The 13,186-nt window shown below is 41.9% G+C and overlaps 1 protein-coding gene across 1 annotated transcript; it reads right to left on the bottom strand.

Annotated features, from left to right (window-relative positions):
* Positions 1 to 1,540: 1,540 nt before the first annotated feature.
* On the bottom strand, positions 1,541 to 7,296 carry prdm13 (PR domain containing 13). Its single transcript, XM_038710293.1, has 4 exons — positions 7,129 to 7,296; positions 5,529 to 5,660; positions 5,279 to 5,399; positions 1,541 to 3,223 (listed from the first exon to the last, which is right to left on the bottom strand). Exons 1-4 carry the CDS (start codon positions 7,294 to 7,296, stop codon positions 1,737 to 1,739), a joined length of 1,908 nt encoding a protein of 635 aa, XP_038566221.1. The 3' UTR covers positions 1,541 to 1,736.
* Positions 7,297 to 13,186: the final 5,890 nt, after the last annotated feature.

The raw sequence follows: 13,186 nt of genomic DNA on the forward strand, positions 1-13,186 counted from the left end.
GACACCTCAAGATTTGTAGGCCTATTTGGGTTGTGTGAATGATTGGAAAACGGGGATAATCTATTTACAACAAAATCAACCAAAACTTGCAATTAGTTTATTATATTATTATTATTATTATTATTATTATTATTATTATTGGAAGAAGAAATAAAAAGAAATAGTGTACCCTATGGCGGCTCATCAGTCTTAATGGCTGACGGGGCTCAGATGCAGATTTCTTACTGCGTCATAAAGAGGGAATTTAACCCTAATCCAACAACGCCGACTTTCCTACGGCTGATTGCGTCACACAAAACAAAACATTAAAGTTAATGAATGTTTGCACATAACTTCAATCGGGTTTTGCATTGAAAAGGGTGTTGGAGCGTTGTTATTCATTCATTTCATTTCTGGGATAAAAAAGGAGAGAAAAAAGAAAACCTCAAACAACTTCTTTTTTTTTTGACATTTTAAATTAAATTTATTTAAAAACCAACGACTTAATGGACAGGAGTAAAATTCTGTGCTCATAGACAATGTCACTTATAAACAAACGTATACAACACTTCTCCACTGAAATGTGAAATATCATACTGTACACTTCTTTACATAGGCTATAACTGCAATCAATGCAATTTTCTTTCTCTGGAAAATAATTCCTTAAATAAACTGGGCGCTGCTGCCGGCTGCTTCTTTAAGAACAGCGCGCCTCGGCAAGAAAGTGCAAATTAAAGTACAGTGTGTTATTCAATGAGGCGCAGGGAATCAGAGATCTTTAATAATGAGGGGGGTGAAAAAAGTTCAGTTTTAATAATCATTACGCATCTGCTTTGTTGAAATGAAATGCCCATTGCTGTTTTTAAAGTGCAACTGACAGTTTAGAAGGGAATATTGGAATAATGTGAATGTGTTGCTCATTTTTATTCACAATAAAAGGGAAACTAATTTTTTTTTTTTTTAAAGAATCATATTCTTTTGCAGCTCATAACTTCCCAGAGTGTGTCCACATCCAGTCTGATGGAATGTAGTGCTTGTTTTTTGGATGAGGCCTTTAGTTAAGTAAATCTTTCAAAACCATATATCCTTTCTCAGGGCGAGACATAATACAAAAGACATTTAGCCTCATAATCAGCCTTGACAGTTTTTTTTAAAGCACCTGAAAATGTCTGTAACTGATGTTGGATCATTGTTCTTGTTATGCGCGCAGTTGTTTTCATGGTTTTGTTGAAGTGTCAGTATTTTTAACACGCAGAAGATTAAGACACAATTCACCATTTGCATAACAAATATCAAAACAATAGAGTGCATTTGCATTTGAAACAAACGAAAATTTCTGGAACACTACTGGCAGTATTTTTTTTAGCATGGTCAAGAAAGCCTGCCAAACTCCAAAAGGCCACAGATTGTTTTTTTCTGCAGCAGAGAAACACTGTTGAAGCGTCCTTGAGCAAGACGCTGATGATTTTACCTGCCCGATTACTGTGACAAAAACTAAATATATGGATGTGAACTTTTTATATGTACGTGCACCGACCCAATATGTCACACGTGTCAAAAAGCAATATTTCAACTGCGAATTATGATTAAGTTTGGACATTTGGTGACCAGTTCAGACGCCCTTGGGTCAATGTCTAAAATTCAAAAATATAAATAAAACAGTTCAAGATTCAGTACAAGCCTAAATGACACGTTTTGTTGTGTAGGCTACATAATTTAAAGTCAATGAGCAGTCCTTCTGTGGGCATGAAAACATCTCAGTCATTATTTTTGGTCGACTCTTGGTCGCTCTGGTCGTCGGTGAAGCACACGTCCACATCACTGTCATTGTCGCTCTTGTGCTCTGCGTCCTCGAACAGGCCGACCGGTTTGTCATCCAGTTTCTTGACGGTCTGCCCGGGATGCCTGGACTTCACGTGCCTCTCCAGGTCCCGCCTCCGCACCAGTACCTTCCCGCAGAAGTCGCACCTGTAGGGGGTGTTCCCCTCAGCGTGGAGCCGGATGTGTTTGTTCAGGTTGCTGGGGTCTCCAAACGGCCTGAAGCACACTTTGCACTTGAGCGGCTTGTAACCTGTGTGAGTCCTCATGTGGATTTTCAGGCCGTATTTCCTGGAGTACAGCTTGCCACAGTATAGACACAGATGTCCCTTTTTCGGTTTGCCAGACCCGGGGGTGCTGGCGCTCCCTGTGGGCATCGAGTCCAGCCTCGTTCGGTTCTTCTCCGCGGCGATTTCAGACAGCTGTTGCGTGTGCATGGCGATCTCCCGGTCGATGTTGGTGATGGAGCCCAGGTCTTGGTTCAGTGAGGGCGCACCGAAGTAGGACATGGACTCCGGGTACTTGAGGAGGTTGCTGAAGTGGAATTTCAGCGGATAGTAGGGTGAGCTGTACAGAAGCTCCCCGTTATAGACAGTGAAGGGCATGAGTGGGATGTTACAGTCTCCACTATAAGTCTTAACACCGTCGAAGTGAGGGAGAGAGAACCTCTCAAAATGGAGTCCAGGGGGCATCTGTGGGTACCGAGACGGGGACAGGCCGGAGTGCATCCGACTCTCTACGTGCTTAAAAGCAGAGGTCTCCTCCATGTGAGGCAACATCGGGAAACCTCGGATACCGTTTGTGCATGGCACTATCGAAGATGAGTCCATAATTGCAGGTGTGCACTTGGGAGGGTGGCTCCCTCCTCCATTTAGAGTATCGCCAACGTTGCGGATTGGTTTCATGTTTCCAATGAGTTTTCCGAATCCCAGGCCGCCCAGCTTCCCATTTGCGTCCTCTCTGGAAGCGTCCGCGCCCGTGACTTTGGAGACGCCGGTCGGCTTGAAGGCAGAGCGCACACCGGGGTGGAAACCCATGCTGCTCAGCATTGAGGATGTGGCGCCGAGGCCGAGGATGTGTCCTTGGTTTCTGGCTGAGGTAACGCTCATGTCGAGGGCCCTGTCCTGCTCCTCTGAGCTGCTTTTCTTTGACAGTCCCACTTTGTTGAGAAACGGTGAGGAGGACACCGCCCGCCTGCCAGAGTCTGAGATGGAGGAGTTACTGTGACCGCCCCTCGGAGAGGTGGAGGTGTTGGGGATGTCTCCAGACTTTGGTGACCTGCTGAAGGTCTCCGTGCCTCTGGGCTGCTCGCTATTCACAAACCCCCGTCCGTTGCTCAGGGCGCAGTGGAAGTGGACGTGGGCCTTGAGTGTGTTCGGGTATTTGAATATTCTCCAGCAGTACCAGCAGATGTAACGCTCCTCACCTGTGCAGACAACAGCAAACATGAAATCAGTGATCAGATGGATGCGGATCATTAAGTCGAACAACACTGTGTGAAGTCAGATAATATAATTCTGATGACAGAATTCCTGTGCGTAAAATGCGACGCCCCAGGCGTAAAATGAAAATAAGAATAACAGTTTATGAGAAAAAAACCTGTGAGTGCCTTCACAGATAAGTGACCCTCCTCTTCCTCTAATAGCACCGTAACTAGACACAACAGCGCAGATACATTGAGCAGAGGGTGTAATGTTATATAAATGCATTTTGCAGTGAATTTACATCAGTAAGGACTGTCATATTAAAGCATTGCAACATATTATCGATGAAAATATAATTTTAAAGACCAACGTTTTCATCAGTCACTGCCGCGCGTCACTTGATTTTAAATTTAGGCCCTAATGGATATGATCCGGTTTCTAAGATCTAGTGCCAAATGGTATTAGACACAGGAGGCCATCTTAATGACCCCCAGTCGAACACTCAGTGGTTAATAGAGCTGTAATGATTTTGTAATCTTCATGCGGGTCATTGTTTATGATCGTCATCAAAAGAGCAAACGCCCTGCCCAATCTGGCGCTCAGAAACCAATGCATTGAATGCGGGACTTCCCTCTCTGTGCTCTTTCCCGTGGAAGTGACAGCAGCTGTTGCTTGAAATCGCAAGTCTCCAGAAACAATGGCGGCGGCCCATCTGTTGACGCCTAATAATGGGAGAGAGCGTATGTCCAGGAGCGCACACGGTGTGTCGGGCCGGAGAATCAGGGCAATATACACTCCACATAAAAGTTAGCATTCATTAGGCCACAATACCTTGACGCACCCATCTAATTCACCGTGAAGCACTTGTTTTTGAATTTATTTGCTTTTGAATACATGAATATTAACGACGCGATGACATTTGTTAACCTCCGTCTGCAGCTGAAACAGCCTCTTCTTCCTCCATGGTCGCAGAGACACATCAGTTTCTGCTTTTAATTGCTTTTTAAAAATCCGTTTCAAGCACCGTAATTACTTTAACACAATTAGAAATGTTTTCTCGACCCGAGTTTGATATCATGAAGCTTCGAGATTTTGCTTTTACATATAGCCTATTGAATTGGTTAAGAGGCCCCTCTAAGTCCAAATAAAGTATAAGTATCAATTAAAATCCTCGCCAATTGATGGAATCCCCTGCATCTGTTGATAATAATCTCTCTTTTCTCTCTCTTTTTCAAACGGATTAGTTCCCGTTGAGCTGGTGTTTTGAGAAGATTAAGGAATAATCCCCAAGCGCAAACACCAAATTACTACTAGCCCAAACAAACCGATTGAAATTCCAAAAACCAGAAGAAATCATCAGATCTCCTGAAAGTCCAGAATATCTTTGGTCATTAATGCTGCATGAGATTGAGCTATGCCTTATTTCTTCCGCTTTGTAATTTATGTCCTGTGTTGTCTCTGATATTATTGCAATCAGATTTATTTGATTCAATATTTAATCATTAGCGGCTTACACCTTCATCTGGCTAAATTACTGATCCCAATTATTACTGTTGTAGTAATATTTTCATGCCTTTAATTAGGCTTACACATATTTTCCAGAATAAAGTTAATCTTACATTTATTTTTATTTTATTGAATAAAAATCTTTTTCGATTCCATATTAAAGAAATTAATAAATGACAAAAACGAAGGAATAAATTTGCTTGAGGGAAAACACAACATACAATCGATTTACATCTCTGCACAACATGGGACATCACCGGTATTGGCCATTTAATTATTTAATTGTGATCCCTCAACATGTCGATGCTACGTCAGTGTCAGCCCTCTCTGTGACGCTGAGGGCAGGCCCAGTTGGTCACCTTTTTTGACTGACACCAGAATTCATATTAAACATATTTATATGCAATAAATACGCCAGTTATTATTATATTATTATTTATTATTATTATTATTATTATTATTATTATTATTATAAACCCTCATCTGCTATCTTTTTTTTTTTCAGACAAATGGCCGTTTAAACCCGTCATTATTAGCAGTAGGCTACTTACCTTTCTCGTCGTGCGTGGGAGTGGCCGTGGTGGGGATGTCGTACAACTGTGCCAGAGCGTTGGAGTACCAAACACTGAGCTCCTCTCCTGCAGGGATTTCTCTCAGCACGCGGTAAAAAATCTTAAAGCACAAAATAAGCGAAGAAGTTATCTGAAGTTTCCAAGGGAAGTGTGTGTGTGTGTGGGGGGGGGGGGTCGTCTTATATTGGCCTACAAGTGTGTGGACAAATGTGATGTGATGAATATTCACCTGTCCGACGGGTAAGTCCGACACAGCCTCCAGGTTTTGCTCTTGGCTGTTCCTGGCGGCGCGGATGAATCCGATCCAGTCTGGCACGTGACAGCCGGACTCATCCACGAACTCTCCCCGTACCAATCGAATCTAAGCCAGCAAAAAAAAGTCAGAATGGGCATGACAACTGAATATGATATGAAATATGAACAGCAAGGCACTTTAACATGTCTCACCTCACAGACAAACACACACAGATGCGTTGGAACAGATAGGCTACATAAATGAATCCATAAGCAACACATTTAAAAAAAAATTATGAAGCCCTCTTTTTATTGTTTTCATTCATTTATTCGTTTATATTTATATTTTGCTGAACGGATTTTCCCACCAATATATTGTTGGCCAATTTTGTGTGCGCTTTTACCTGGAGGTGTTGCGCCCGCGCATGACCACGACGCGCTTAATGCGTCTTTATCCGCTCTGCTGGTCATTTACTAAAGAGAATGACACACGGGCCTAATTGAGTTGATATGGGAAACGAATTTGAGGAGTGTCAGAGCGTTTCTAAACTGTTCAAGGACGTTAAAGATTGAAGCAGGACATTTGACACAGAGATTGCACCTGATGATCGCCGGCAGCCCCGGGGCCAAGCATTTAGACGCATCAATCACAACCGCTGACAGCTTTAACAATAACAGGGTGCGGTTATAGATGCACTTAATGCCGCACATTGTTTACTCCAGTGCGTGTAAAAATAACTGAGAATTTTTGAGAAGTTTCTTGTTTTTTAATATTTGATGTCTAAAGACTTTTAGCCATTTATCTATTGTGTTTTGTAATTCTCTTCTTTAAAACTGTAAATGCATTATTCACCACCACACTGCTGTTAACAATCTCAATCCAATAACATGAATTCACTTTGTTCAATTTGATCTTTTATCGCTGTTATTATTATTATTATTGTTGTTATCATCATTTTCCCTAGCCCCTGGCTGCGGGCCCCGGCTCAGTGGCAGCTTTCTGTGGCCGGATTACATTAAAATTAAACGCTCATCTGGATAACAGGCCCGCCAGGCAGTGAAACGTGAGGCGGCTAGGGCATGAAATCCCACACTGCAGACTTGGGTCGCCCATTAGGCCGGTTAAGTAGAAGCACAGACTGACAAGTCGGCCACTAATGGAGCTCAATTATTTCCAACGTGACAGGCCAAACCAATTAATAACTGAAGGCCCGATGGTGTTTGACAGTGCAGCTTTGAAATCCAAATCCAGGCCGTTCGTTTTTACACACTTAAATTTAAAGGGAAAACAAAAATGTGTGCCTATTATTAAGGTGGTTATTTTTTGTAATCAGAACAAAAACTTTAAATTATTTTTTTTACAAACTTTTAAATTGTTAAAAATAGCACAAGTTCTTTATTTTGAATTTTAAAATAACTAGCAATGCAACCTTTATTCCAAGCTATCCAATGAGCCTGATTAACCCGCATCATTTCAAAATATTTCAAAATAAGGCACATTTTTTGGGCTGCAGCAAAAACGTAAAATCAAAACTAAAACTTAGAGATAAACATAGCTTATATTTTAATACTTCTATTAAGTGCTTAAAACTTACCTTCTTCTTGGGTCCTACTTCCTTACGGTCCGACACGTACTTCCCGAGTTTGAAGATGCCCGGTACCGGTCCTATCCGGAGCCCGGCCGGGATGCTGCAGTCCGCAAACACACTGACGGTGGTGGACGCCCGGGTGGCTTGCATGGCGTGGGGTGAGATCAAAACCATGAAGACTGATGGAGACCGAGAGGGAGAGTGCAGGGAAGGAGGAAGAGGAGGAGGAAGAGAGGATGAGGACCGGCCGATATCCGCCCTCAAAGTGACGCGGTGGCGTCAAGCTCTCCGGCTTTTCTAGTGATGGTGCAGGCAAGGTAGCCCCCACCACCTCCACCCCATGCAACCCCTCCCGACCTCTTCAGCTCAGGATGCAAGTGTGTGTTCGGGAAGGGAAGAGGGGGGGCTGGGGTGCAGAGAGGTGATGCTGTAGAGGTAGTTTGGGGGGGGGTCCTGAGTTTGCAGCAGCAGTAGCTTGCGAGTGTGTGCCTGTGTGTGTTTGAGTGAGTGAGTGTGAGAGAGTTGGGCTCTCCCAGCAGCTGTGAGGAGAGGGAAATCGGGCCGGCATGGTCACATGGAGACTTTCCCTCACCCCGCCGCATAATGAATTGCTCCAAAACGGTCAAGAGACACAAAGAGCCAGGCGACCTTCCCATCCCCAAAATCCAATTTGTCAAGGGCAGAGAAAAGAGGGTGCAGAATCAAAGGTCCAGAGCGACCATTAATCCTCAGCATGTGGCTTTGTCTTCCAGACAGTTCCGATATTTTAACTGACAAATCCACTGTATAATTTATCCATAAATCCTCACCCTTTTCCATTCTTCCCTTTCAAGCCAGGTTTTGGAAATCAGTGGCTACTTTAAATCTACTTGGCTGGCATTCTTTGGGTTTTATACACTTCAAAGCGCTTTCTTCTCCCTCCTCCTTTGTGTCCTTAGTGTAACAAAAGGAGCAGGAAAGTTTAGAGGACTTGTTAACTTCTATTGACTCTCGGCGTGTGCCGGGTTGAGATCAGGCAGGTACTGAAAAGGGAGAACCACCAGCAGGAAGAGAGAGAGCGGGAGAGAGAGATAGGGAGAGAGAAAACAACAACTAGAAAATAACCATCACCATATTCAAAACGCACACACACTTGTGGTTTTCTTGTCTCGTCTTTCTCGTTCAAATCACAGGTGCTCTGCAAGGGCAAGAAACAATGCGAGCACACAAGTAATTATACCATCATTTTGGTAATGCTTCCATGATTGTACAATGTATGGTAGCTCAGTTCAGGTATTTAAAACTGTAAAATGAATGCCAAAACCGGAGCTTTACAAAACAGGACTATTTAAAATATCACATGCAGCGAAAATCTTTACAGGAACCTTATGGTAATGGAGTATATTTGAGGACAATCAGAAGGGGATTAAAATATTTCAATGTTCTGTTTAATATGGTCATTTTAAATGCATGATCAAATTGTGAGTCTTCACTGAATGATTGATTGAAACGCATAATGTTGAATATCTTGTGAAAACCACGTATTTTCCAAAACTTTTCACAAGCTTTGAAAAGCAGCCCTGCTTTCAGCTTTGTGACAGTCCATTTTTCATATGTCCAATTGTTTTTTTGTTTTTTTTATGTATACCAATTTAAACGCTTCTGTAATTCTAAGTAGAATTCTCTCAGAAGGAAATGCACGTTTTTCCACAGCGTTATCTAACGCGTGAACGCATAATAGCCAAATAACAAATGCAACATTCACTCAAAACGTTTTTAGGAAGAACTTTGATGGACCCAGAGCCTAAATGATTAATTCACTTGTGGGTTGACAAACGACATTCACTTGTATTTGCCAAAGGCTTACAATCATGAGAATGTGGCTCCAGCAGCTCTTGGGCCTTTTGATAGTGTGGTGATGAATCTGACCAAAGGAGAAGGACAAGAACCTGTGGGCGATCAATTCAGACCATGAACATGCTGACCTCTGACCTGTCCACTGCGGAATCATGACAAGTACTTGTGGTGTTCAAAAATCTACTGCAAACATCAATTTATAATAAATAATATAAAATGGGAAAATGTCCAGAAGTGAAGAGTTTTACCTGCATGCATCATTTGTAATCAAATAAAGAATAAATTAGCCAAACAGAACAACAATGAAGCTCAATCCGCAGTTAAAGTTTGTTTGAAATAAGTTTGCCTTTTGTTGCCCCCCCCCCCCCAAAAAAAAAAAAAACTAAACAGTTCAGCAAGTATAAAAATGCTGTAAATAAACTCATACACATTAATCTCTCCCTCTCTCTCTCTCAGACATCCCGTGTTGCTCCTCTCTCTCCTCCCTCCTGCGCTCAGTCAAAGAGCCTGAACGACACGCGAACAATCTCATCAATAGGCGCAATGTTTGCGCCTGGCTGTGCTGAGGGGTTATTTATTAACGCCTCGCCATTTGCGGCTGGTTCCCATCCGCCCCTGCGCTTCTTTAATACCCGTACTTCTCCACAGTGAAATTAATTATACTCCAAGGTGGGGGAGGGGGAGGGGGGCGACGAAGAAGACGTTTCTTTTCTGTTTGCGGAGAAGTCGCTGGGGTGAATCCCCGCTCCACTGTGCGCTCTGAAGCCCTGAAGAGCAGTCAAAAGGTTCCGTGTCAGAGTGAAAACAGTGTTGGAAGCAAATGGGATGGAAAATGAAATGAAATGAAATGGCTTGACCGGCTCTATTGTTCCACATCCTATTTTAAAAGAAAAAGACACATTAATTACATGGTCGGATCTTTATTCTGGGACAATATTGCGGAGTCAACATTCCGCAAGTGCGCTTCTCTTCCACGAACTCCGCATCTCTTTAATAAACGTAAATAACGACCTGAAAAGAGTCCGAGTTGGGAGAGGGGGGAGACGTTTTTATGGGGCTCTGCCTGTCTCTTGACAGGCTCTTTTGGGTTTTAACTGTCTAAACGGTGGGGCTCTGATTTAACTGGTTGGCCAGTAATGAGCCATGAATATAGAGGAACAACCTGTCTGCAAAGCAACGCGGTAAATACAGAGAGCAATGCCCCACCAGGGATCTCCATTCATGCTCCTTGACTATACTTCAGGGATGCCAAGGGTTCACCACCACCTCTCCTGGACTGGTTTCAATGGCCTACCATTTAAGACCCCTCTGAGCTCAGAAGAAAACGCATTTTTTATGTCGACCCATAAACTTTGTTTGGGTCTATTCAGAAGAGCCCAATCATTGTCCCACTTAGCAATGTGGCCTATTTCTCACAGATTCCCACGTCTTGGAAATGACTTTTTGTTTGTCTAAATCCATTTATTTCTCCACATGTAAGCCTACACTTCGGCACCTCTCACATTTATTTGGTCACACCTCTTTTATTAAAAAAGGGAACGTTAAATCCTCTTGCTTTTGCTTTCCTGGACAGGCTGAACTCTGTCCAGCAAAATAATCAGAACTTCTTATTATTCCTTTCAGATCTGAGCCCGCTCTCGGGACGAAGAGACAAGCTATGGACACGCCTGTTTGTCTTATTCCTCGCTTTTTCTTTTCTTTATTTAAAACCACCGCCGATCATATTTAAGGTGTTTTATTTTCTGATAAATCTGGGGAAAGATGCAAGCTGCACCAAAGGCAAACCAGCTGCCTTGATGCGGGTGGGATATTAGCGACGCGTTTGAATAGTAATTATGCTTGTATGGGACTCCCACCAGATGACATGATTGGGATTTTAACCCAGACTGATATTCAAAATCGCATTAGAGAGGAGCCGTATAAACGGCACCTGATTCAACACTGTTCATGCGTGATTTCATTCAAAATGCCTTCTCTCTTCTTCCCCCCGAAGTGGGCTGCACCATTTCGGTATTCAAAGTCTCTACAAAGTTTTTTTTTTGCGCCGGGCTTTTTCAGGCCACATTTCCCTGACTTAAACTCACTTTGTCTCGCATGAGGAGACGCGAATAAAAGCGTGTGAAGTTGCGTGAATTGATATGTTTCGGTGTACCTTATAAATTCATACCTTTTCTCACTCGAGCGCTTCAGAAAGAACGTGTCACTCAGGCCGATTCTCTCTGCTGTCCAACGCATTTAGCAGGAGATCTATTTGAGAAGTTCATTCCTAGGCAAATGTATGCAGGCAGGGCTCTGCATGAATGGAGCAGCGTGTCAGCCGACCCTAATTGGGATTTAGCCACCCAAAGCATATGCACAAAGTGACAGAAAATCACAGGTTTCAAAGAAAGTCACAACTTTTGCCCTTCTTGGTGAATATAAGGAGCTCTTTCCCTCAGCTCTGAGGAAAACGGCATTTTTCTTATGGGATGAAGGTTAGTGACCCAATTGGCTATGCGCTGTGCATCTGCAAACTAAAAGCGTGAGCAAAACAACTATAATGGCAAAGTGCATGTTTAAAGACATGGAACCTTGACTGGCCTATATGTTTGAGTAAGGCCAGAAATTTTAGCCGACGTCATGGTAATTATCTGAACAAATATCTGAATAATATATAACTTCTTCCCCCTTTTCAGTTCTATTTTAAGCATTTAAAATTATATATATATATATATATATATATATATATATATATATATATATATATATATATATATATATTTTAAATAGAGCTTTGCAGTCTGTTTTCCGAATATTTTGCCTTGATCAAGCATATAATAGTAATAATTATAAAATTTTTATAAATTAAAATAATAAAATGTGTCTAAATGTGTCTAAAATTTAAAATGTTTATGTAGCCTGTGAAATTTAAGAAATGTGCGTTTTATTTATTTATTTTAATGATAGCCTTAGACTCGTCTTGTCCAGTGCGTCAGTGTTTCCACTCTGTGGACGAGGCACCATGGAGAGCTCCGCATTCCACACACATGCAGACTCACACAATCCCTTGTCTGTTAATTATATTGATAATACAGTTCATTCCATCATATTGATGAGCAGTGCATTTATCTCCCTGAAATTTAACGTAAATATATATAGGCTGATTTATATATATATATTCATGTTTCGGGTTGGATGCACATTAACAAATCTCTGTTACAAAATGTAATCTAATGATATGGCCGTCTGGCGGCTCCCTCATTATATCTCCGACTGACAGTTCTGGGTTCAAACTAATTGTCTCCTGCATGTTCGGGTGGGATGAGCTTGTGGAAATGATGTCCGTTTTCACCATGCAGTCTAAGGATGACTTATAAAGCAATGACAGAGCTCTAAATACAGGATGCCGAGGTGCTTCAAATTAAAATTAAAAATTAATTAAAATTAATTAATTTAGCTTTTTTCTCATTAAGTTGTGACTTGAATCACAAGTTTGGTTGTATAAAAAAATCTAAGAAAATCCTATTTCTTTTAGTTATCTGTTATAAATTAGTGTGGGGTGTTAATCCAGTCCAAAATTTTCTATGGTCTAATCACAGCTCTAAAATTGTAAGTTTTAAGCAATAAACATTTAAATGTGTGCATTATTTCCACTGGGTTACATGCAATGTAGGTAGAAGCATTCCACTGTGAACTACTAGGTATGTGATCTTTAGTTGACTTTAGTCAGCTGTGCTCCATTATAATAATAAAGGCACAGTAATGTTATTTCCGCCATATTAGCACGGGTCCTGTTCTTATCTTTTGTTGCACTTTGTGTCAGAGGATTGGTGTGTTGCATGTCTCTGCTCTCAGCCCCTGAGCAGGACACTGAGTATGTTTGGCATCTGCTGGCCAGATCCAATCGCTCCCAATCAGCAGCACAAGGAAAAGGTGTGGATGTGGATGGAATGAGGACAGGAAACGGCTGTGCAGCGTCACTTCGCTGCAGGACAAAATTTGACTGATGGATTCCTTAGACCTCCAGAGAGTGTCAGGACAACCGCCTCAACCCTCAGGTGACTCTATCTTTCTCTGTGTTTTGATGTTCCCTCACTACATCTTTTCCCTTTTTTCACCCTATCCTTTAATCCAAAGCTATGAAAATAAGCAACATTTCTCTCAATGGAGAAAAAAAATTACTTTTACCAGCTCTTCATGGAAATACTATTGGATAACATTCTGTGTCCTGATACACAAACACAGAAAA

The sequence above is a fragment of the Micropterus salmoides genome, unplaced genomic scaffold (assembly GCF_014851395.1).
Source record: "Micropterus salmoides isolate LMB-PRFRI ecotype aquatic unplaced genomic scaffold, ASM1485139v1 Ms_hic_scaffold_11, whole genome shotgun sequence".
NCBI classification, from domain to species: Eukaryota; Metazoa; Chordata; class Actinopteri; order Centrarchiformes; family Centrarchidae; genus Micropterus; species Micropterus salmoides.

Bases quoted from the DNA above. Each gene is read 5' to 3' on its own strand.
- prdm13 (XM_038710293.1), bottom strand. From the start codon at position 7,296: ATGGTTTTGATCTCACCCCACGCCATGCAAGCCACCCGGGCGTCCACC. The intron at 5,661-7,128 runs GTAAGTTTTAAG...TTGCTGGCTTAG, and splicing joins AAGTAGGACCCAAGAAGAAG to ATTCGATTGGTACGGGGAGA. The intron at 3,224-5,278 runs GTAAGTAGCCTA...TTGTCTGCACAG, and splicing joins TCCCACGCACGACGAGAAAG to GTGAGGAGCGTTACATCTGC.